At 38.5% G+C, this 25,613-nt stretch overlaps 2 protein-coding genes across 5 annotated transcripts in view; one reads left to right on the forward strand and one right to left on the reverse strand.

The window, feature by feature from the left end:
- The window catches only part of TMEM266 (transmembrane protein 266), a 91,125-nt gene that overhangs the window by 41,881 nt on the left and 23,631 nt on the right, over window positions 1-25,613 (reverse strand). For 2 of the 4 annotated variants that reach the window (XM_030013425.2, XM_030013426.2), the window contains 6 exons: window positions 23,051-23,167; window positions 21,756-21,856; window positions 20,575-20,681; window positions 18,159-18,347; window positions 6,114-6,268; window positions 432-505 (listed from right to left, as the gene is read on the reverse strand). In XM_030013425.2, the coding sequence (XP_029869285.1) occupies window positions 432-505; window positions 6,114-6,268; window positions 18,159-18,347; window positions 20,575-20,588 (432 nt within the window). In that variant the 5' untranslated portion in view covers window positions 20,589-20,681; window positions 21,756-21,856; window positions 23,051-23,167. The remainder of the gene's footprint in view (window positions 1-431; window positions 506-6,113; window positions 6,269-18,158; window positions 18,348-20,574; window positions 20,682-21,755; window positions 21,857-23,050; window positions 23,168-25,613) is intronic. The other 2 variants (XM_030013427.2, XM_030013428.2) reach the window with 1 other exon arrangement.
- NRG4 (neuregulin 4) overlaps window positions 23,147-25,613 on the forward strand; it is a 55,350-nt gene continuing 52,883 nt past the window's right edge. Inside the window, exon 1 of the mRNA XM_041123334.1 lies at window positions 23,147-23,240. The gene's annotated coding sequence lies outside the window, so the exon portion shown is untranslated. The remainder of the gene's footprint in view (window positions 23,241-25,613) is intronic.

Genomic DNA, 25,613 nt, shown 5'->3' on the forward strand with positions numbered 1-25,613 from the left:
AAAAAAACCAAAAAAAGAACCTGTGGATCTTTATTCCTGAAGAATACATCTTATTCCTATACCTCATACCCAGTAACACTGATAAAATTTCTGTGAGAACAAATGGATGAAACGAGTCCTGTCCTGTGCCTGTAGTGATTCAGAGATGATTATTTCTTTTTGTAGTTTTCCAGTTATAATTTGTAAGACAGTATCTTCCATGTTTCCTTGCCAATTCTAGGCAACTGACAAACAGCGCTAAACTAAACACGATTTGTTAGTTTGCTGAGTAGGAGCAGGAACTGTTAATTTTTTCTAATTTTTTTTTTTTTAAAGTACACTGTGCTACGTTTATTCACAATCAAGTTACTGTTAAACTCTTGATAATTCCAGTGACAGCATAAAAATACTTTGCAGTTCTGTATGTGCTGAAAGACTTTGATTATACATACCTCTGAAAAGAAAACAGACAGGATGACTAGGCTGATCCAGTGAATTATTCCTGCAAACTGTGAAGCACTTGAAACTGCAATTAACACAATACAATGAAGCATCATTATAGTAGTAGAATGCAACTTACGTTTAATATAATTAGTACTGCTACAACTTACATATGGGTAAAGCTTGCTTTCTTAAATTTTGTAATGGAAGTACCAGAAAGAGGATGGGATGTAATGGGACATGGAACTCCAGCCCTGTCAGCTGCTCACCCTAATTCAGGCCAGCATGTTAGCAGCCACAGCAGCTGTTCATTGGAGCTTTTACACATAAGACTGCTGGTAAGCAATGACATATATATTTTATATCTTTGATGCTCTGTCACTGCTCCATGTTCTCACTCCATGCACTGCTTTAGTACAAGATGTGTGACTAAATTCTCTATACCTAAAAATCCAGAGTTAGAATTCTGTAAGGAAACAGAATGCTCTTCTATCCCCACATTATTCCTTGTATTCAGACTTTGACAATTCAGCTTAGATGATCAGTAATTTTCTGGAATGAGTGCTTAAGAACTAGTGCTCAAACTGGGCTTCAAAATACATTTCTGTCATCTAAATAAATAACCTAGGTAGGTAGACTTTTGTACAGCTCTCCGGATGTGGCACGAACAGCCACAACTGGCTCAGGATCTCATTCCTCAGAGTCAAGTTTGACTCTAGGAAAACCATAGTGAGAGAAGCAACAGAAACAACCAATGTCATTGCTAATTGTTAATAAGATAAAATCTTAATGTATTAATTTTAAGGAGTTCATGAAATACCAGCAATTCTAATTTGTACAACAAACACAATGTGACTATTTTTATACAGTCTATTTCAGGAAATGTGGCTATCATGTGGACAGCTTTGTCTTTAAGCAAGTTTCTAGGAGAACACTCAAGAAAGTTTCAGTAAATGAAATAAAATTCCAGTTTAAGTAATTGGTAAAGACACACATTTTTCTTTTGTAAGCGCTCTTTTTCAGAAAGACAGTGACAATTAAAATCACTTATTTTCACTTCATTTCAAACTCCTCCGTGAAAAGGCGGCTGTAAAGGGTAAGTTAAAACGGTAATTTATGAAACTCTGGATTCTACACACTAACTTCCCATGTAGATTGTTGAGCCAGTTATTCCACTTTCAAAGTGGAATGACTTTGAACAAAAGTCCTTTCAGGAATTGACTGGCAGGAACACTCAGGAAAACTTATCTGAATTCATTAAAAGTATGATTTTACAGAGTACTAAAGTCTTGCACGGACACTCACTGGCATTAAATCAGGCTTTCATTTGATTCAACTTATTTTGCTTTAAGTAAAATGAAATAATCTCAGACAAATGAGCTTGCTGCAAGACTACACAAGAAGCTCTATGATATGGGTTACCATTATGGGCTTAAATGAATCTCTTGAAATCTGGAGGATTCCTTAATAAGTAAACTCAACTGAAACTCTGTGATCAAAGTTCCTTTCATTGCTGACAAAACAAAGCAGAAAGCTGAAAGGGTCCAGCATCTGAACTGCTGGCAACTCCTACTCTGAAGTTCAGAGTAAGGAAATGAAGAGAAAAAATTCTCTCTTTATTTCAGGGTATTTTTGAATCTATCATCCCCACAGCAGACAGATTAAAATAGTCTGTGTGGTCTTGCAGTTTCAAAAAATTACTGTGTAACAGCAAAGTTTAAGGCAATCGATGACTGTGTGCATAGAGATGCAAGACTGTGGCAGAATTAACTAAGTCCCAAGAACATATAGGGCATGCATTAAATAAACCATCTTATTTTAAAATTAAAACTGATTGAAATGGGAAGGGGAGGGGAGGGAAGGGATGTAGGAAGAAATCAGGATACAAAGAAAACTGTTAGCATGAGCTGCCACTGGAACTCATAGCTGAGGCTTATCTGGGGCTTCATGAGAGAGGGTTTGCTGTGGTGCAGCAGAGGAACTACTTCAAGATGAAACAAATGGGCAAAATATAACATATTTAACTTTCCCAAGACACTGTCTCTATAGGGTGCCATAAAGAACAAGAAATAGAAACCATTTATAAGCTATTTTTCAAACAGCTGTCGATCGACATACAAGGCTGCAGCTGCCCCTTAGTGGACAAAACAGATATAGCAACCACAAATTTGGAAAGAAAATCAATTTCTGATGCTGCACTAACAGTAGCAGAGTGCTGGACACACTGCCAGACAGTGTGCAATTAAATTGCCAGTAAAACAGTAAATTTGAAAAAGCCTTCCAAGCAGGAAGCTTTTGTACAAGAGCTGAATCACTAGTCCATACACTGAATCTGGATATTTGCCTCTTCCAAAACACTCCCTTTAAAAAATACAGTGAAAAGCTAAAAAAAAAAAAAAAGAGGAGTAGGGTCTTCTCCAAGAGGTGCTCATTCCTGCTCTGTGGTGGTTTGGTTACATCACTGGGATTCAGTCTGAGGCAAAGCACCTAAGCTATTCAGCTGCTTCTTTTACCTGGAACAGAATTTCACATTTGTTAGGCTTGTAACCTCTTTTTCCCCAAATTGTAGCTAAAAGCCAAAAAGTCCTGCTTTATTTCACATTTGCTTGTCTGGTGCTATGGGGGAGAAGTGAATGCAAATCCAGATGCTTTTTAGTCATGAAGAAGATGGTTCAGAATAAAATGTGGAGTACAGCCAACCTCAGCCTTCCTCTTCCCCCTTTCCCTCACTTTCATATCTCCTCAAAATGTACATCCAGGAGGGGAGGGATGAAGAATACATCCTGACAAACCCTGAGAGGCCATTACAGAAGCTTGTACTACCAGCACTTGCTTTCCGTGGATGTCGTTCTTGATGATGATTTCCTGGCAGATACAAACTATACCGCTTCTGCAAGGAAAAGACAACAGACGTGCAGCTCACTGCATGGCTTGGGCAAGCCCTGAACCCGTTCTTACTGAGGCACTGCTGCACCACAACGTCCATTTTCTCTGCACAGCTATGCATGTACGCAGACAGGGCCCCAATCCAGCAACCAAATGGACAGGAGCCGAGCTTTTCAGCTTCACAGTTTTCAGGAAGGCCTGATGCCTTTTACAGACATACCTGCTGTAGTTGATTGCAGAAGAAGAGCAATACTAAGATGATTTGCTGAGTTGCTTTCCCCCAAAACTACAGAGAATGAGGAAGGGACAGCATGGTCTATATTTCTAAGGAGTGAGGGTTGGAACCTGCCATGACCCTCTTTTTGAAATGAGGTACAAGTGACTTAATATACATCTATTTCTGCATTTGCAAAACAACACAAGGTATTAAGATGTTATTTTGTTAATGCATGTGAAGAGCTTTGAAGATAAGACTAAAAAAGCTGATTACAGGACAGAGACATAGAATAAAATACCTATTATATGTCCTCTGCTTTCTGGGGTTTCTAATTCTGGCACGAATGCTTTGTGCTAAAATACGCTAAAAGGTCTCTGTCCTTTTCATGTGTGTGACCTACACATTTGCAAATGTGGTCTCCATCACTGACACTGACAGTTTTGTGTATGAAAAGTGCACAGTGCAACCAAAGACTGCACTAAAAGTATGAGAGGAAAATGATGCTCACAAGATGTCACAGCTAAAGAAAACACCAGTTCAAAAAAAAAAAAAAAAAAAAAAAGGAGGCTTCCTAAGTAATTACAGTCTATAACGTCGGTTAGCAGTTGTTATTATGAACAATATCGAATATCGGCAGTGATGTGCCAATAACATATCCTAATGCGTTGGTTGATTTCATATAGCATAAGGAATTATTTAAAACTGTAATTACATTTAAAAAAAAATTATGGTCTAATGGCTTTTTAAAACCTTAATGTAAGTGACACACATTCCTCATATGACACAACTGCAATACTTGTATCAGCCCCGCCAAGATAGCTTTTATATGATAGAAAAAAAAATAGAAGGTATTCAGCTTAACAAAGGCAAGAAGCCTGATGGGTCAATTCATTAGTTAAAATGCAACGTATCAACACAGAGTGGAATGGGTCCTTTCTCAGGTGCTGAGAAAACCCATACAGGCAGGGGCAGCCTCTGAAATAAACACCTATAGGTCATGCAAAAGGTGTAAGCTACAGAGCTTTTAGGAGTATCACATGCACTAGACACATAGAGGAGGAATGATCCCTGAAATAAAGCCTTCTTTAGAAGATTCTTCAGAAAATAAGTGGTAACAAAGCAGGTGCTTCCAGAGAACAGCCTCCAAAACTGCGGTAAAAATCTAAGAGAAATCAACAGAAACAGTTTTTAAACTCTTTGGCTCTACAGGAAGTGACAATTCTCCACATAAACAGAAAGATGTGGCACCTCAATGAATGTTGTTGAAAGCTTCTTCCTCATTCAATTTTTAAGGACTTACACCCATAATTAGCATTCCTGACTTTTTTTTGAAAGCAGCAGACTTGTCCAAATCCTGGGCTTCCTCATCCGAAATGGTAAGTCACCAGAGACTACAGAAAATAGAAAGTGTAATGGAGTGGCCATGCTCAGTGTGTGCAGTGTGTGCAGTATGGACGGGGGCGTATATGGTGGGCACAAGCGTGGAGAGACAGCTTAGTCATTTATTCATCTTTCAGGGTTTATAAAATGGCTGCAATTATCAATAAAGTCCCCTAAAGTAATCTTAATACAATTGCAATACCTAAATCTTTACAGTGAAATCTAACTGCACTAGTATCAATTGACAAATCACAAAAATAAAAGGACTTCAGCAGAATAAAAAGTTGGTTTGCTCAGTATAAAGTTAAATAGAAGGTACCAGACCATGGCTCTTTCATGCTATGTATTCTTGCATATACAGAATTGTCTGAACTCCATCACTGCCATTTCAACATATTTGAGATTGTATGGAGATGCTAGAGGCTGCTCTTCAACATTTAGCATAGAGAAAAACATAGCTAGTATTTGTGTTCATGTCAGCTTTGTATCATAAAAGCAAAAAAAAAAAAAAAGGCGGGGGGGAATGGAAGAAAAGAGCAGTAGAAGAAAAAAGATGAATTAGGAAGCAAAACAGCAGCATTAAAATTTCCATTGTGGAACCTGTGTAGAGTGAATTCAGATAACGCAAAACTCCATTTAAGCTATTATTTGACTCCCAGTGTATTAGCAAAGTAGAATGAAAATCTGTATCATTTCAGTATATTACAAGATAGAAAACCATAATTTCAATTCCTACTCACCTCAGTAGAAGTAAATCAATAATAGAGATAGCACCAAATAGCCTAGCAAGTTCATCACTTCTGTCTATCCACATGCATGTGGAAAGTATCAGAGATTTATGATGCACAAATGATCTTTCTTCTGTGTATACGCAGCGTGTCTGTAAAGGACAGACCTTTTCAAGTGTTAATGACAATATGTGCGGATCTCTGCATGTACACTCTGCTTGTATCCTTTGAAAAATTTGTTCTATACTGAATTTGGCCAGCAAAATAAGGAAAAGACTGACTTCACTATACCAGGGTTCCACAAAAACACATTTCTTACCTAGCCTAGTAATCATTTAAGTGGTAGGAAAAGAAAATCCCCACCATCCTCCCCCCTTCAAAAACCTCCCAGCAAGTTAAGCCTTTATTTCATCAAAATTAAAAAAAAAAAAAAAAAAAAAAAAAAAAAAAAATTAAAAAAAAAAAAAAATCCTCCTACTCACACTGGAGAAGCTTTATATCTATTAGGAGTTCCAGAGTCAGAAGAATCACCACCAATACTACACAGGCTACCAGGAAACTGTTGAGACTTGCACTGAGCAAAAATACCTGCCACACAGCTGCTCGTCTCCCACAGCACGGTTTTAGCCAGTTAGATCTAAGGAAATAAAATTAAGAGGAAAAACAAGAAAAGAAAAGAAGTAGTGAAAAAGGAAAAGAGCTAAAGAGCCGTGAACTCAAAATTACAAGTTCTGCTGTAATGGATATACTCAACAATAATGTACAAAGACTTTGCAAAACTCACTTTTATTGGTTTCTTTACCAAGAAAAACACTTCACAAAAAACTTCACCCTGGGGATCTTGTATGTCTCTCCGACCCTCTGGAGTGTACTGGTGTTCAAGTGCCTTCTAATGCACTAATGCAACCCTAATTATCACACATACTTTTCTACTTTCTTCCTGTCTTACTATCTTTCATGTGTTTTTATTTTGACATACATGCCACATTCACTTATCTATGAGTACCAAGGCACAGCAGGACTCTGCTATTAGGTTAGAAGCTAATGGTGGTTTTTACGAATTTCTCTGCTGTTGAATTCTATGGTTGTGCACCTTTATCCCTGTCCTAGTATGAGACAAATCAGACAAGAGCCGCCAAATTTTTTTTGCAACAATCAGTCCGTGACATCACAGAAAAGAGCAATAGGAATCTGGAAAACAGCAAAGAATAAGCTCAGTGACTCCACAGCTACACCTATACTAGCAAGTATACACAACCTGGCAAAGCGTCCAGCCACTGGCCAAGGCTGTCTAGCTTGTCTATTTGTCTAACTCTCACCAATCTGCTTGTCGACCAGGCCAAAAAGCACTTTCCCAGGGTTTGGGGTAGCACAGTTTTGGGGACAGCATGTGCCAGGGACTGCTCCCAAACCTAGTTTAGATGAGGGCACCTTGTTTTGGAGGAAAAAGAAGGTTTAGGCAAAATAAAGAGAGCTGTGAGGAAGCTACAAGTTGTAGAACTCTGGAAGGAAGTTGATGTATCAGTAAATGTTGCACTAGTATTATGCTAATGCAGATACATGTTTTCAAGTGGGTTGTTAAAAGATTATTTTTTTTCTTTTGAAAATACTTGTAATAGGAATAACAGTAGCATGGAATTCACAAGCATAAAGCCCATCCTGATACTTTTTTTCTCCTAAAATCCCTCCCCAGTTTCACTTTGATACAATATTGTATCATTTCTCATCATAGTGTTCTGTAATGTTCTTATTCTGGCCCACCTCTGAAAGTTCTGATGCTTGCCTGACACTTTGTATTTTCAAAGCACTGTAAATACACATTAGCTAATAAAGAGCTAACATGATTTATTAACTAGGGTTTAAGAAGCTGCAAGCATACAGAAGTGTGGTGCAGTAACCACACTGTCTGAACTTAAAATATCAATACACAGAAATCAAGAAGATATGATACTGATCAGTTCCAAATAAACAGCTCTAGACTCAATAACTCATGTTATAATCAAACACTTGGAAAAACATCACAAAACATTCCTTGCAATACCCACACTCAAAAATGAGGGAGAAAGTGATGCTAAGCAGTGATCAGAGACTTGACACTTTCAAGCAGCTTCTCAGAATTAAGCCTATCAACTAAATACTTGTACTCAGATTGCTTGATTACCCGACTGTAAAAGACCTCCTCAACTGACTCTTAAAACTTCAGAGAAGATTTGACAAGTGTTACTGTCAGGAACTTGCCCTTACTTTAACTTTGTTATGGTTCTAGCCTGAATACAGAATGCACTAGATTTTAAAAGGGTGTTTGTAAAACATAAGGGAAAAATGGCATTGGGACAGGACCTTTTTGCAGACTTGATCTTTTAATGGTTTTTATTTTACATCATCTCAAAACAGGATAACTTGTCTTTACTGCAGCTGTTATTTTGTGTTTTGTTTGGGTTTTTTTAGCTCTTTCTAAAAATAATGCTAGGTAATGGCCCTATTTAACTAGAACAGTTTTTAGTTCTATTCTCTTCCTACATTTATCTTCCCTTTTCCAAAAAGACCTGTTTTGCCAGCATTTTAATATTGCAGGGCAGTTTTTCCTCTTTCCTATTCTCAGAATGATCAGTAGAGGGCCTAAGTACATTCCTTTAAAAGCTCTACGTAGTTGAGATTTTTCAAATACACCAAATGTACCAGTAAGAATAAATCAACTATGATAGCACACATTACATATATCCACGACAATCATATTACTCAAGCTAATCATTACTTATAGAATGCTAAAGAATGTGGAGTTATTCTGTCTGTACAGTACTAATGTTCCAGTGATTCCAAAAAGCTTCTCAATGAAACTATCAGTTTACAATTGGAAAAGCAATCAACTTAGGAGGTCAAGTGCAGATCATCTGCATGTTTACACGTATCACTTATAAAATATATAAATTGATTTCAAAGACACAAAAGTGTTTTGAAATTTAAGCACTGAAAAACCACCTTCAGTTTCATATCTTAATTTATTACACCAAGGTGCATTTGTTCAACATTTGTCCTGTGAATGGACGGTGATCAGCACCTTCACATCACTGCCTGGTAGACCACTTCCCAGACCTCCTCCAAGTCCTCTGAATCCACTGACATTAACAATCACATTGTGCTCTAAAAGGAGCACTGGGAGGTTTCTTTCCTGGGTGCTGCTTAGCAAGCTCATTCCCTGCTACTTGTACACTTCTGTACAGTGGAGTCCTGATCTTGCCTTTGGTTGTGTTTTTTTGGGTTTTGGTTTTGCTTGGGGTTTTTTTTGGGGGGTTTTTTTTGGTTTTGGTTTTTTTTTTTTTTTTACTTCTTACCTCTTGTAAAGAATGGACATAAATAATAAAAGGAACTACAATCCAACTAGAAACATATTTTAGATAAACCTGTTAACATGCTAACCACACTGACTCCTCATACACAAGTCTTCTCATCTCCTTCAACCCTGTAACCTGTCTTAGTAGAGCAGTATCTCTCCCTGCTGATTTGTAAGGGCTCATCCATTCAACAGATGAGAAATCTGGTATTGGAGAAAAACAAAACCCTACCAGAATTAGTGTGGGTTTAAACTTACCTTCCAAATCCTGGCCATTTCCCCCGCAATACTGCAAAGCTACACTAAGTTTAAAGCTCAGATTAGAAACTCAGCTACACAAACCTTTCCAAAAAAAAAAAGTTAACTTGCACAGCTCAAATTTATGATGCGATTACATACTAACTATATACAAGTAAAACACCTTTTTCCCTCACTCCAGAAAAAAAAAAAAAAAAAAAAGAAAAAAGTGCCCTATTTTGTTCAGAGGACAAGTACAACGCTTTTGGTGTCCTGACTGTGTTGTCTGTGGATGCCATGCACTATAGGGATACACGTAAAGTATGACTTAGGGCAACTTTACTGTGTGACTTCAAACAGGTTCATTAGGTACCTCAGTTGCTCCATCTCTACAACAGGGATATTATTTACCTTTCTTACAATGCCTGGATGAAGTAAATAAATGTACAGCATGGGAATTTCTTCGTTGATGGTGATACAAGGCTGTAAAGTTTTGTCATGAAACATTAAAATATATTTAGTGGAATTTTACCAGGGGTAATTCTTTTTAAAGATACTTTCACACATGGCTTTGTGGAAAACCAATCTGTCATCACCAATGCTAGTTTTATTAATAAACAGCTTGGAAAAAAGAACATAAGGCAAAACTGGGAAAGGTTTAACATATTTATTTGGTAAGGAACCACTACAAACAATTTGTTCAAGCTGTTAACAGCTGTCACTGTTTCTATTTTCCGGTCTTCCAAACAAATACCCTAAAATCTGCATTGTATCTTACCCTGTCTTTTTTTTTTTCTTTTGGCTGAACAGCAAGTGTTTGCATTTCACAAGATGGCTATGATCAGAAAACAGAAGGATGGATGAGATCCAATCATTATCTGAAGGAGTAGAAAGGCCATGGTCAGGAAGTGACAGGAACACAGAAAGGCTAAGTAACAATACAAAATCTGGCTGGGACAAAACAGACAGCAGAGCCTCACAGCAGGCTACAGGTAGCAGCTGGAGGCCTTGAGCAACTCCAAGGAACAGAGAGAGATCTGCACTCCTTTCCTGGACTTCTCCTACAAGCTTAGTTTAAATACAGAAGCTTAACTATTGAGTGCCTCCTCATCCTTTTTTTCCCCTAAAAGTTTTACTATTTCGAACGCCATGACATTTCTTGGAGGACTGCTGCAAAACTCTGTTGTTCAAATGGCAAGAAAGATTCGCCCAGTTTTCTGCCTAAACTCACACACAGCCAGTTTATACACATTTGCTTTTGTGCCAATATTGTTCATTAGCTTGATTAGTTCTTTTCCCTTGCTGGCATTTTGTGCACAATGCATTTATACACAGCAATGGCATCCACTCATGTAATTTAATCAAAGCCCATGCTTTTTGTAAAACAGACTCTCAGTTTCTCTAACTGTCCTAGTAGTCTCTTCTGCATGTGAATACAGACAACTAGAGCAGTACATAATATTTTGGAACAGGTTTAATTACATGAATGCTTCCCAGCTCTATTTGAAGTACTTTATACTTTCTAGGACCACTTATGCCTTCTTTATAGGTGTATATCACACTGTTTGCTCACAGATATCCTGTGATTACCTGGTATATTACTCCTCTCATTAGAAAATCGCTTACTAGGCTTTTCCTTTTTGTGCTAAGGTCTTTACCAAAATATTAACATCATGCTCAAAAACAACCTTTTAATAAATATAAGAACAGGTATACCAGGTCAGAACAAAGGCTTGGTATCCTGTCTCCAATAGCAGCCACAAGCAGGTGTCTCCTGATGAGTAAGAACACAGCAAACATATAAAACTTCCCCTTAAAACTCTCACAGCATCCAACTAATCTTCGGCTTGGCGACTTCCTGAGACAGATGTGTTTTCTCAGATTCTACTTAGTAACCTTCAATTAATTTCTCTTCCACAAACTTATCCAACATTCCCTTAAGGCTAGATAAGCTATTAGCAGCCCCACATCCTTTAGAAAGCAGTTCCACGTATCTACTGCCCTCTGTGCAAAGAGCAACCTCTTTTTGTTTCTTTTGAACTGGGCCTTAATCTATTAATGCACCCTAGCACCTCTATTGGAGGGGTGGGTGGGTGTGGGTGTCTGTATGTGTGTGTGTATCAAAACTTATTTTAACCTCTCTCTGTCACAGATTTTGTAATCTCAATCAAATTTCAGGTCAGCCTTCTCTTTTCCAGATTGAAGAGTCCTATCTTACAGAGTAATCTCCAGTGGAAGTCGTATCACATCTTTGATCACTGTTTTCCTTTGAATCTTTTCCAGTTCTTTTATATCTACCATATCCTTTTTGACAGGGACCAGAACTACACTCATATTGAACACATGGGCAAAGCTTGGATATATAGAGAGGCACAACAACAGCCTCTCTTTTATTCTCTACTTCTCTTCCTAATGAATCCTAACATCTGATTTGCTTTTAGACTACCGCTCAGCATTTAGCTGACCTTTTCATGGACTCTCCTTCAGACTAATATTCCTCTTTTCCACATCTCTCCATTGTCCTATTGCTCATCCATCTTTCAGTTTTTGCACCAAGCCATATCTTCTCCAACTTAGACAACTAAATCCAGTGTTAAACCAGTTAAATTAGACCCATGTAATTCCCACTCTCCAACAAAGAGCTTTGCAAACAGTGGTCTGTGGGCTACAACTACTACACTTTTACCCACAAAAAGTACCTGGGAAAAGCAAGTTCTGTTGGAAAAATACAGAAAGATCTATAAACCAACCGAGTCTGAAAATCACTGAGCTAGAAAATTAATTCTTTTTTTTTTTTTTACTTATAGTAGCGCTCCCTCTACCAATTGGTGTCACTGATAAAAGACATTAGAGGGACACACTCAAAGAATTTAGGTACTAGGATAAACACAGTAATGAGCTACTCTGGAAAACAACATTTACAAGATACAAAGTTACAAAGATAAACACTTAAAAGGATCTGTACAGAAAAAGAAGTTTCTAAATCACTGAACATCCCTGTAACATAGCCCAAAATTTCATGTATTCTCTAGTGAAAAGCTGGTCACCTCACAGGTTCTGTCGTGCTGAATGCTCATTTTCTGCTGCAGTGCAGGTCTTAGTTTTGGACCAGAGCACTGAGAGTAGCAGTGATATAGTGCTGCACAAAGAACAAATCAGCACTACAGTCTCATTCACTATATTTTGCTGTTAAGATTTTGTACCATCTTTCTGGACTCAGGCTGTGGCTGGCAGCTAAAAATAAATTAAAAGCCACTTTTGTAAATACAAGGAGCTTGCTCACTACATGAAATAGGTTTGCCCTCCAAAACCTTTGCACTTTATCTCAAGCTTGGACCTCATTATTCACCATGTATCAATATCATGTGCTCCAGGATCTGCATGAGGTGCACAGAACTTTTCTCAAAGTTATTAATTATGCTGCCAGATAAAGACAAGAAAAGCAGAAAACATGAGAAATGCGAGAACTTGGTCCATTCGAGTTTTTAGTTAAAGCACCTTTAAGCTTTGTAGAAAACACAAGTAAAATACCTCAAACAGATCAAAATAAAAACTGAAAAATTAATATGAAAACCAGAAATAATAGCATCTACTTGGTGCAATTACAGAAGACAGACTCAAGGAACAGACATCCTTTTCTCCCAGGATGGGCGAACACATTCATCAGTGAAGGCTTGCAACCAATTGAAAATGAAAAGCTCACGACTCTTTCCTGTGTTAACTTCTAAATCTCTGTAAATCTCTATTCTCTGTTCAGTTTTGGTTTCCCTTCCTTTTTATCTCTCTCTCTCTCTTCCTTCCTATAGTTTCTTTTTTTCAGATATTCCTATTGTTTAATGCACTTTCTAGCTGCGACCAAACAAATCTAAGGCTATGAACAGATGATCATAAATGATTAAATTACAATGGCATGACTATTTACAGCTAATGTCAAGTGAGTCACATTAACTGTATGAACTCCCAATCTTTTCAAATACTGTTTTACATCAACAGCTGTAAGCACAGTCATGTTTCAGATTTGTTTAACATACAAAAATTCAAGAGCTGCAATCTAAAACAAATACAACAAATAATTTGAAGTTGGTGTGTATCTCTCCCCTTGCTTCCCAACCCCCATTAAACACATATCTTTATCGAGAGACAGGCTCACTGCCCAACTGCATATTCACAAAAAAATACAGCCTATTGTGCAACTGTCTGTAAATTCTTTTATAATTTATTGTGAATGATACCTCCTAATTGGAACTTAAGGAAAATACAGGAAGGAGAGCTTTTCCCTGTCCCTGCTTGTCTTTACCACACATGTACCACTTCCTGCATGTTGTCAGTTTTTCAACTGTTCTCCATCATTTTTATTGGTCATTAATACAAAAATAGAAGAAAGTATTTTTTGGAAAGCAGAATACTTGATTGGAAAGAAAGAAATTAAGAGTGGCACTTAAAGCTAATGTTAACATTTAAAAATCTCCTTAAATTTCTGGGTGATTAGTCTCCTTAAAGAAACATTTACACATTCTTTTCATGCAGAGTTCAATGCAGACACAGTTTCTCCAATAAATTCAGACACAAAGAAAATGGGCAACTTTGCCACTGCTTTTTGTACACGAGCATCACCTAATCTGTTACAGATACATTAGAAGTGTACACCACACATTCTCCTTGGCATCCAAGGCACATCCTATGAATGAGTTGATTTCTCATATACACGTCTCCAGCCTATGCCTCAATCATTTCTGCAATGTCTAAGCATGCAGTACAGTGTACAGCAGCAACATCTAAGGATGATTCTAACAAGTTAACTGCAGGGCAGATCAGCAGGACTAATAAGTAATGAACATCCCATTCACATTGGTTCTGAGAACCAAGCTACTATTTCTTCACAGTGCTAAACAGGGTGGAAGAGATTATACCTTTACAGAGATTGCTATAGTCATATAAAACTCAAAATGTTTTAGTTACATCATGCTGGCATTTATCAGAAAATTTCCTTTTTCTGAAGAGTAAGACCCATAGCTCTATTAACACCAGGCACATCAGCCTCACTGCAGCTAGGAAGCAAGCCAGATGCAGGAATCCCTCCTGTCCCACATGTGGAGACCACTGGCACTTTACTCCTGTTCAGTGCAAAGAAGGCAATGCCAGCCCACTTGCATGATTTATAATGAGTGAGAATATTTGCAATGTAGATTCCATCCAACTTAACCAACTTCCATCATGTAAATCTTTGTACTTTCCCTGTTTGAGAAGTCTACAGACGGAAAAGAATTTTTGCTCAATCCACATTAGAAGACAATACATTTTGTGTTTTGTTTGAGGGTTTCTGGGAGATCAGAAAGGTTCTTCTTGCCTGATTACCCTTTCACTACTTACAGGTGTACTTCAGGGACAGGCTTAATGTGCCATCTAATCTGCAGTCCTTTCTCTGCTGCTTAGCACAGGGATCAGCACTGTAAACTAAATTTCTGACAAAACCAGCTCAAACTGTCCACAAAATTCCTTCAACAACATTGACAGATGGGAACTGACTGCTCTGAGCATTTGATATGATAGAGCAAAGACCCATCAAACTGCACAAAATAAGTTTTTTATTCCAGTATCTTTAAAGCCATGGGAATGTCAGTTCACACACAGTCTAACAAAAGACAGACCATGGTTTTCCTTTCTTTTTGTTTTTCCTTTCCTTTTTTTGCTTTCTCATAGGAGCGGTGACAGTCTGATGCCATCTGAGAGTTTTCCAGGCACACAAGAGGGCTGAGCTATGACCCTCCTATTCCTGGTTGCCTATTAATACCAGGTTTCTTGACAGAAACATTCTCAGATGAAACAAAAAGCTTCCCTAGTTAGCAGCCAGGTTAAATTTGCACTCACGCTTGGATCCTGAACACCTTCTGGCCTTTAACAAGGAAAGTTAGAGGAAAGCCTTGGGGCACACACAACCAAACCATTAAATGAGAAGACTCCTTCATTGCCCACTCATTCATCTGTAGTCTGATGTCTCTCTTGTTGCTCTGTGCATGGAGATGGAGACTTACTAGTGATGAAGTGTGACAACCCACATCAGGAACTAGGGATTGTGGACAATTATGTTGAAAACCACAAGGTCACGGACAGATGCAGCTTGTTACAACCCAGCATTTTCCAAGCACAGGGAAGTGCCAGACCTTCCTGTTGCAGAGCCTTGCAGTTAGAATGACTATAACTTGCCTAGATCAGCTACAGACCTAGAACAAGAGAGCCATACAAAATATATGCAGGTCATACAGGTTGGCACCTTCCCTGAAATTCTCAGGGAAAAGTATACAGAAGGTAAGACTTGGAGTCTACAACAAAGGCAGACTGCCAGGGAGGGGAAGATGAGTCCTACATCATCTTTTAGTACTCTCTGGCATTAGCAGTATCTTCTAGTATCTCCACTTGCAACCTGTATGGTAGCATCAGGGTAACAGAGTTTCACAGTTACAGATACAGATGCTGGCAGAAACTAGAGGGACTTGGACATTTTCTGCCACCTCCTCTGCTGCCCTTCCCACATCACTCTCTTCATACATGAGAGAGACGTAGCTGTCAGTTCCTGTACCAAACTGATCTGACCCACCCTGTCTCCTTCTTACTCAGGTGGAAGCCAGACACATCTTACAAGACCATGAGAAAGAAATTACACCATGTTCATAATACCTGACATATTCCCAACCAAGCCATGAGGTGGTACGGGGCCAGTACTTTACTTTTGCTGCTGGGCTTCTTGAGCTCAGCTCTGCTCCTAAATTTCACAGGTCATCAGTTGCGATCAGTGCTTCTGAAAGGAAGAGGCTGTCATTCCCACAAGGCAGATGCAGTCCTGGGACTCAGCTGAACATACTCAGCCAAAATGCATTGAGACATACAAACTACAGCTCTGAATTTTCTTCAAAGAATCCACTCTACAGCTAGGAGGTCTGGATGGCATCTGCTTATTTCTGTTTAGACTGATAAAGCCACAAAAGGAGTCTGTGTGAAGTAAGAGATCTCTGCTGAGAAAAAGAATGACAAGTCTATGTCCATGCTTAAGACTGCAAAGCCATTCAAATGGTTACAACGAGAGATCTGTGCACTTTGGCACAGTGAAGAACTGAGTTTCAGATCACAAATATCTATAAAAATGCATATTTGAACTAAACTGGTATTTACTCAGCACCAAAATAGCCTGAGGGTTACACCTGCATACTCAAATTAATTTTCAAGTGCCTCTTTTGCTATGCAGGGTATTTTATGTTACAGTTGTACCATACTTATATAACCTACTTGAAACGTATTTCCCCTTGTTTGGAGTAACAACTTTCTGGAGATGTCTCATAAAGTCCAATTTGGAAAGAAATTAAAGGCAAGAGCCTTCCCCACATAGTGCTTCCTGACTACCATACAGAATACCTGCTGAGCAGAGATCAAGCAGGTCTCTGCTGATTTCAGAGCACAGGTTAAAACACATTGAGCTGTTAATAAATGGAGGCTTATATAAAGCCTTTTAATGTCTTCATCAATGAGAGCTCTATATGACTTACTGTGAAGTGCTTTTAGATGGATCTTATCGACAGTGGAGTATATATACGTTCAGTGCAACACACAGTGGAACAGTAATCACAGAATCAGAGGGGTTAGGCACAAGCGCTCACTTAATCTCTGTCCCAGGGGATGTTAAAAGTGTTATTATTCCTGACAAATGCATCATCTTAAAGATATCTAGCGATTGCAACTCTATTCCCCTCCTCCCCATACACACCAGTAGTCTGTCCCAGGACTTTGCTACCCTTATTATTTTCTTCTTTGCTGCAATTCAAGCCTTTTACTGCTTGTCCTAAACATCACGGAGATCAATAACAGACTGTTCTCTTCCTCACTGAAGTCTCTTACAAGCTCTCCTGAGAGTCTCTTCTTCACATGAAACACAATGAGTTATTTCAATCGGTACTCCATGGCAGGTTTTCTGGGCCTCTAATCATTCTCACTACCTTCATGTGGACTCTCTCCAGTTGACCCAAATCTTTCATAAAAATTTAGTACAGCAGTCCACCTACAGCCACTTCAAGTCTGAACCAGGCATAAGGATGACTTCTGATGTCCTGTAGGACAACAATGCTACATAATCTGACACTGGGTAATGTCTGGGCAAATGTTAGGAACTGTTTAAAATCCTTTAAAAAGGGTAGATTTGGATTAGATATTAGGAAGAAATTCTTCACTGTGAGGGTGGTGAGGCACTGGAACAGGTTGCCCAGGGAGGTTGTGGATGCCCCATCCCTGGAAGTGTTCGAGGCCAGGTTGGATGGGGCTTTGAGCAACCTGGTCTAGTGGAAAGTGTCCCAGCCCATGGCAGGGGCATTGGAACTAGATGATCTTTAAGGTGCCTTCCAACCCAAACCATTCTGAGTCTATGATTCTATTCCAATAAAACCGGAACAATTGTTCTACAAAACCAGGAGTAATACATATATACATTATCAAAGACAATGTTCTCACATAAGCAAACTATGCAATTCAAATTATTCTGTGAAAAGTCCACAATCTGTCCAGGAATCAGCGGAACTAAGTCATTATCTCTCAGTCAGGAGATGTACAACTATGTACAAGAATCACAGTAGCTAACTCTCCATCACCCTGAAACCCTCCTGAAACACCTTTCACAAAGAGCTTTCACCAGGCCATTCTGCTTGTCTGATGGGCTAGATGCTTGCTCTAGTTTTTCCTGACAGAAAGCTTCCAGACTGTGGTCAAATAGCAGCTGTGAATCACTTAAAATTATAAAGAGCCCCAAACCAGCACGTTAGTTATATTAGAAAACGTTACTTCCATCCTGTGACAATGGTTTTAGAAAGAGTTTGAGGACAACTGGCTGCTCTTCTCCAGCTCAAGGTTTTCTTTTTTACAGGCCATGAAATTCCTATAACCTAAAACTATAAAACAAAATTCTGTCCTTTGTACTTACCCTTCTCTTTGGTACTCCTCATCCAAATTTGACAAAAGCTGGGACCCAGCCACAGACAGATCCAGTGCAGCTAAAGGTAGATCTCGATAAGCAAAATTAACAAGCTGTACAGGAGCAATGCTTTTGGTCTCTTCTTCCACTTGTTGTGAAATTATCTCAACTTCTGAAACACCACCTTCTATTGAAGGCCTGAAAACATAATAAGCAAAATAAAAAATCCTCTTTCTCTACACACACATATACATATAAACAAATATAAATAAATAAGCAAGTAAAAATAAGTTCGAGACAAGAACTTCACGGAATCCTAAAAAACCAGCAACGTAAAAGGCCTTTGCAAGGTCATTGAGGGAGGTGTCCTCAATGAGGGGACAGACCAAATCTCTCCAAACTCGTCTTTAGTAGATCCCACTGCAATCAACAGAAACTTCGCAGACAAAGGAGAACAGCATTTCACTCTGCTGAATCTGCTTCAAAAGCACTAAATATAAATGGATGTGTTATAAACAAACAAACAAATATGGAAAAAATGCATGAACCCAGAAGCAAAATATTTGTGCAAAACAGAAAGAAGGCATGTAACTATGCCAACTAAAAACTCACTGCTTTCTAAGTTAGATCAGTGAGCAATGAATAGCTAAGCTTATTAATCATTATATACAAATCAACTGTTAATTAATGGATGCAGTTTGACCCCTCTTCCACTGTGGGTCAATATTCAAATAGTTTTGATGGATGGTAACTTTGTTTCATTCAGCTAGAAAGGATCATTCTGTTACAAGTTATTTCAAAATAATTCTGAAAGGAGAACAACAATTCAGAAGAATTATGGACTCCTCTATAAAGATTATCTTAACTATCCTTATGTACAGCTTCTAAATATGAACATATATTCTTCTACCACCCCACTAACATTAAGGGAAAACTCCATGCAGGTAAAACCAGAGTCTCACTATGCACATGTTTTCCACCTTTATAACAAGACACTACTTATCTAGATACTCAAACTTTGTCAGTTAGCATACTATCTAGTGCATGTAAAGGATGACTTCATTGCAGGAGAGAGAGAGAGAGCTTGCTTGTCAAGCCCCAGCAGGGATTGATCCTTTGCAGTACCCAGTGAAAGCTGCTTGCTCCATTTGATTCAGAGTAGGTGCAAGCATAAACTCCTCTAGCTTTCATCCAGGGGAGCTTGTTCACTTCTGAAGAAATCTCAGGCTAATTGTCAGAGGTTTTCAACAGCAGGTGTGAAGACACTCTTTCTCCTTAGGGATATAGTTAAAAAGAGCTTAGTCCCCAACTTCCCTCTCTTATTTGACTGCAAAAGTTGCATTGGTGATTTTGTTTTAAAGAGGCTTATTAAAATCTTCCAGCTATTCAAGCAACCTGAAAAACAGTTCATTTTTTTTTTCCAGAAAAGAAATGAATAATTTAGAAGAGTTCTTAACTCTCATCTTGTAAGTCTAAGGATGTGGGTGAAGGAAATAAAATTCTATGTGAAAGAGAAAGATTCTATTGGTCAGAACCTCACCATTAGACTAACTCTTTTGGACAGAAAACTTCATTCCTAAATTAAAAGGAGCTAATGCTGCCAGCATTACACAAGAAAGTAATTTTAAAAATCGGAAAATGCTGTTATATCTCAAGTATTTGGCAGGGAAAGGCTGGAACTGTGTCATACTATGACAGAAAGTAGAGGTAAAAGGAAGTACTATTTAAACAACCTAAAGGCTTATTTTATTTTATTCTTTGTCTAACTAATAATGGAAAGTAATGAGATTCTTTCATTTCCAAAAGAACTGTATTCCTCTGTAAACAATCTGAAATCAGAAGCCCAGAGGGAGCACCTAATTTTAGCAAGAATTTTCTTTCTTTGATTTTCACCTTTAGTGCCATCCTGTGGACATTTACCTTTACAAGCTGGTTCAGTTTTGCACAGAAGAGCATACAACGATCCAATTGGATGGCAAATAAAGGAAAAAGGAAATGGATTGGTGCAGCCTTCTCTCTCCCAACAGTATTTACCTTCTGTATTCTTAGACAGACTACATGACAGACACTGTCTGATTTGACCAAGAAGAAAAACAAACAAACCAACAGACTAGTGTTGGCAAACAGCTTTGGGACAGATTTGGTGGCAGGAAAGAAAAAAAGGCAAACGGATCTTAAAATAATGTGACATACTAGTTTTCAGCGACTAGCTGTTAGTAACACATCAGACATGCTTACAGCATTCGTGTTTTTTCTGTTAATTCACACTCTTTAGACAACTGACCAAATCCTACTACTACTCCTCAAAATATCAACTTTTCCTTCTAGTAATACTGATAAAACCTTCTTGATGTCACAATATAATTCTCCTACAGGTAGCAACCTATTCCCTTCTTAGTTATAACTATCCTTACATGCTACTTACTGAGGATTGGTCATGTTGGAGGATGCAACCAAACCCAGCAGTGGTTCCAGTATTTAAGTAATTCCAGCTGCTCTGCACAGAAGTTCTAGCCTTCCAAGATTAGGTCTCTGGGAGAAGCAAAACAAAGTTATCTAAAACACAGTTGAAAGAACTCCAAAGGGCTGCATTGACATTTGTTGTCATGTTGCCAGTTTGTCTAGTAATTTTATTTCCCCCATGATTCCTTTTCAAAGTGTGGTTTTATTCCAGGTTAATTCCTCCATATTATGGAAGCTGTAAAGTTACAGTACATTTACTATACACATGGACACCCGCTCACATATATACCTCCATAAGAACACAGGTCTTGCTTTAAACTGCTAGATTCTTGAGAAGGGTAACCAAAATCACAGGGGAGCGGATTTTCAAAGAAAGCTTATGACTTCAGGAGTGCAAACTCTATTAGAAGCCAACTGATTTTTTACCTTTTTTTCCCCAATTTAATATACATTCTAGAGATGAGCATTAGCTTTGTCAAGAAAGTTTGGGGTTTTTTTTTTTCTCCATTTTCCAATTTGAACTGTGCTCCTGACTCCCTTCGGTACTTTAGAAAGTCTCTTCCAAGAATTAATTCATGTTGTCAAACATTCTAGATGGACTGTTATCAAGATGGTATTTTGATCAACAAAACCCACGAACACATTTGGAAAAGGCACCGCACCACATTTGCTTGTGGCAAAATCTCCATTTGTGTTGTACCTGGACCAATACATGGCAACCAGAATGGAAGAGGACAAGCTTGTGAGAATGAAACCTACTGATACACAGGTTTTGGTAGCTGGAAAAATATGAACTGGAAGATACCATATAAGAAACAAAAATTCTTAGAAAAAGATATCATGAGAGACTTTGTAAAGCTACTGTCAAGATTATACGCTAAATAATTTTTAAAAGTAACACAAAAACGTACTCTTACTTTAACTAAACAGAAATAGTCATTGGCAAATTAGAATATTACTGACAATAACACACCAAAAAATTCACAATAAAGAAAAATGTTTCTTATACTAAACTTCATACTAGAGTCACTTACAGGCTGAATTGTTAGTATCAGTCAAATATTTACAGTGGAGACATGTCAATGTAGCAACAGTATGACCCTTAACAATTACTTGATACCAAATAATAAAATTTGAACTTACATCTTTTGTAGAGCCATTTCCAAGAATTTATTTCATGCCTTGTAACTTCATTATAATGTAAAACATAGTCAATGCATTCTCAGATTGTCCAGATAATGTGCCTGGTTATGCAAAAAGAAAGGGTCTACACTGTGATCACCCTCCTCAGGTAGGTAAGTCAGCCAAAAGCAATTTAATTATTCATATGAAGAAAAGAAACATGACCAACTTTAAGCCAGAAAAACACACATATTTTAGAAAAACACACACCCTCCATTTATCTATAACCTTGTAATACTTCTAAAGTCAGAAAAAGAAGCAAACTTTTTTCAGATAAACCTTCCCTGATACAGCAGAGACTTGAATCAACATCCATTCCATATCAATGGGAGTCTCTTCCTTGGCCTTTGTAGTACTTGAATTATTTTATTTATTATATCCCTCAGGTAGCAAAATACTGAAAAACGTTTACCTAAAAATTATGCATCTTTAAATCATACATTGAAGGGATTTGGTGAATCTATACCTATGACGGCTTTATGAAAGCAATTGTTACACCTACCAGCACAACAAAACTAAAACATAAATATCAGCCTTGTTTTGCAGTGTTAGCTCCCTAACATCCCATTCTGCGTTGGTATTTTACAGCACTTTTCAAAAAAACTAATTTTTAAATGAAAAATTTTACCCAAACCAATTGTTCTAAGCACTCAGCCTAAGAATATGGTAAAGGCATGAAGTACTGTGCACCTGTCTTGTGAGACTGAGGAAATTGAGAATCCTGCTATAACTGCATTTGCAGACCTGGAGAATAAAAAGTAAATGAGGATACAGCTGATTTAGGAAATGGGAATAAAACTGATGGAAACTGGCCTCAGAGGACAGGCAAACAGATTTAGATATGGGAATTTCTTAACATAGTAAAAAACTCACCATTTATTTAGGAGACAGCACAGTGCTAATACTCACAACCTCCCTCCCAAGGGGCGTTTAGAAAACAAAACAGTGACAAAAAATGTAGAGCTAGATTTTAAAAAATTCTCATTTTTTAGATTAATCTCAAGATTGTGAGGGAACTTAAGTCGTAACACTGGTGCCAGCAACACTGTAGTTCTTTCACATAGGACATGAACATGAAATATTTGTCTCTCCAGAATAGAGACTCAGTCTCTTTTTTTTCTAAAGCTGTAAATATGTTCACATTCACACAGAATTTTGTTTCACAGCTCAACCAGATCTGACCAGTGGCAACACCAATAAGCCAGACCTGCGCCCTCCTACTGGAGTTAGCAGCTCTACAGATAAAGTTTGCTCACCACCAGGACTGAAGGAGCTATTCACAGCCAGGCAGCAAGCTCTTCTGATAACTCTGATGGCTCCACAGGGAGCAGAGTCCAACTCGCCTTAGATGAACTAGTACCGTGGAAAGAGATCTGAAAGGAGATAAAGGGAGTCAAGTCTCCAAAGGACTCAGTGGAGCCTTCCCGAGAGAAAAAGTGGCAAAAAGTGAGTAATTTCTGGTGCAGATAACTAACGTATTAGATAATTTAATGAATTAAAAAGACAAGTAGTTAATATGTACAATAAAAGGGCAGCACAACTGAAACCTTCAAAATAGACATAATAGGTTGTGTATTATCTATATCCTAAAGGGATTACTATATGATTCATATTTCTTTCTAGGCTTTAGGCAAGCAACAGAAATGTCTTAACATATACTGATATTTTTCAGAAACTTATTCTTTCCATCCACTCCACCTCATCTATCTGCTACGTTAACTTCCTTAAAAAAAACAAAACAAAACAAACAACTTTTATAGCAGCATAAAACACTGCCAACTTCCACAGGAAATTTCTGTGCAACTGAGTGGCATTTAAAGGCAACAAGGAGCAGCAGGGAGATTTTATTCTTCTGCACTTATCTCTTGCTTGCATTCCTATAGGATATAGTGTAGGCAAAGAGCAACGATGTGGCATTCCTCCCTACCAACAGAGACGGGCATGGGGCAGATGGCAACCTTTGGGTATTCCACCCACCACCCCAGTGGAAATTTTTCCCTACAGCCCTTTCCACACCTATCCCACTCAGTGTTCAGTAGACAAAAGCGCCTCATTTCTCATGGTCTCATCTGAGGGAATTAGTTAACAGTTCCAGGGTTTTGCCGGTTGGTTGTTTTTTTTTTTTTCCCCCCCTTCTTGGAACGGAGACCAGACAGCACACAGTGCATTCTGAGTTGCCATGTGAGTATGAGCAATGCCCATTTTGTGAGAGTACAGCAATTCTATTTGTTCTGTGGTGTATGTGTTTTCAAGGTGAGATGGCTGTAGAAGGAACACAGTTTCACAAGTTAAACAGAATTAGTTTAAAAATGAGATACAACAAAAAGGAAAGAATTGTCCCAAAAAGTTTCTAGTGCAAGTTTTGGAGTGGTATAAAAACCAGAAACATTCACTGGATTAAATGACTGACATACTGCCTTGTATTTACTAAGAGGACAGTGCAATCTGATGGGAAGCATATGTCTGCATCTGGTTTTCTGTATAGAGTCAAGTTTGTAGACTAGTAGCCCAGCTTAAAATGTGTGGGATCACAGTTCAAATCTAAGCAAAGCTGACTCAGCTCTTCACCCCTTTGCAGTAGATGAAGGAAGCTGCAACCCAGCTCACTGAGCACTTTCTGAGGCAAGACCTTTGAAGTGCTTAAAAAGTGCTGTACTTGCCTTCCAAGCCCTTCAGCTTTCCTCTGTTCTTTGCACAGGCATTACACATGCCAGTGTTCCTCAAAGCTCTTGGCAAGGTACTCTCTGCTTGATTTCTTTCACCCCCTCTGTAGGGGCACTGGCAAGCAACTGCTTCACGGTTCATGGGTTATGCTCAAAACCATGCAGGTTGAGAAGTGAGGTCGCGCGCTGTAGTTGAGCAAAGGTTCATGCTGCTGCCCTTGCCCAGCACGCATCCTGCCCGAGTTAATTTGTTAATGTTTAGATCAACCTTCTATTGTCGGTCACCACACCTTGGCTGTAGCTTGCTAATAAGGAGATAAAGTCCAGCTTAAACAACACAAAGCATAGAACACAGTTTGGAAAACATGTTAAAGCATAGCACATGCGTGTACATACACTCTAAGCTAAAAGAAAAAAAATGAAAACAAAATCAACCCCCAAGAGCAAGCTCAAAAAAAATAAAAATCTGTACTCCACTTGAGCATGAAAACCATGACTTTTAGCATTGGTTTAAGCACAGTCTTACAAAATATGTGCCACAATGTAGTGGACCCAACTGGGGGTGGGGAGTAGGAAGATGGTTTAATTTAAGCCTTTTGCACCAAAGTCTCTACTAACTTGTACCCTGTTTAGCTGAGCTGAAGTCAAGAACACATGGTTTGGAGCTGTTTGTTGCATTTGCTCGCTTTCTGAGGAGTATTACCATGAAGCTGTAAGCTCCTGTACAAAATGCAGACACTAACTGAAACACCTGCGTTTATGTACTTGCAAGTAGCTACAAAACCAAGTTCTGACACATTCTTCTAACAAAAGATTCTTCCACACAGCCCCCCAAGAGCAACTTAGACGCATGGAGAGGCTCACAGTTTGCATTCAAAGTAAATGCAACAGGCCACACTTGAGGAAACACTACTGTTAGCTACAATGCAAGGTTTTAGGTATTCTTGCCCAGTTTCTGCTCCTTCTTCTGGCCATGCCATAGCCAGGCACCTGCACACGGGCCATTACTGTGAGTTGGACCAGGAAACTGATTTGGCATTTCAATCAACAACAACAACAAATTATCTTTTTTTCTCTGCACTTTTTTTTTTTTTAAAAGCAGGATGGCTCCCCTAATATAGGTCACAGTACAGCTCCAAAAATAGTTGTCAGCAAA

Source organism: Aquila chrysaetos, chromosome 5 (assembly GCF_900496995.4).
Source record: "Aquila chrysaetos chrysaetos chromosome 5, bAquChr1.4, whole genome shotgun sequence".
Classification (NCBI taxonomy): Eukaryota; Metazoa; Chordata; class Aves; order Accipitriformes; family Accipitridae; genus Aquila; species Aquila chrysaetos.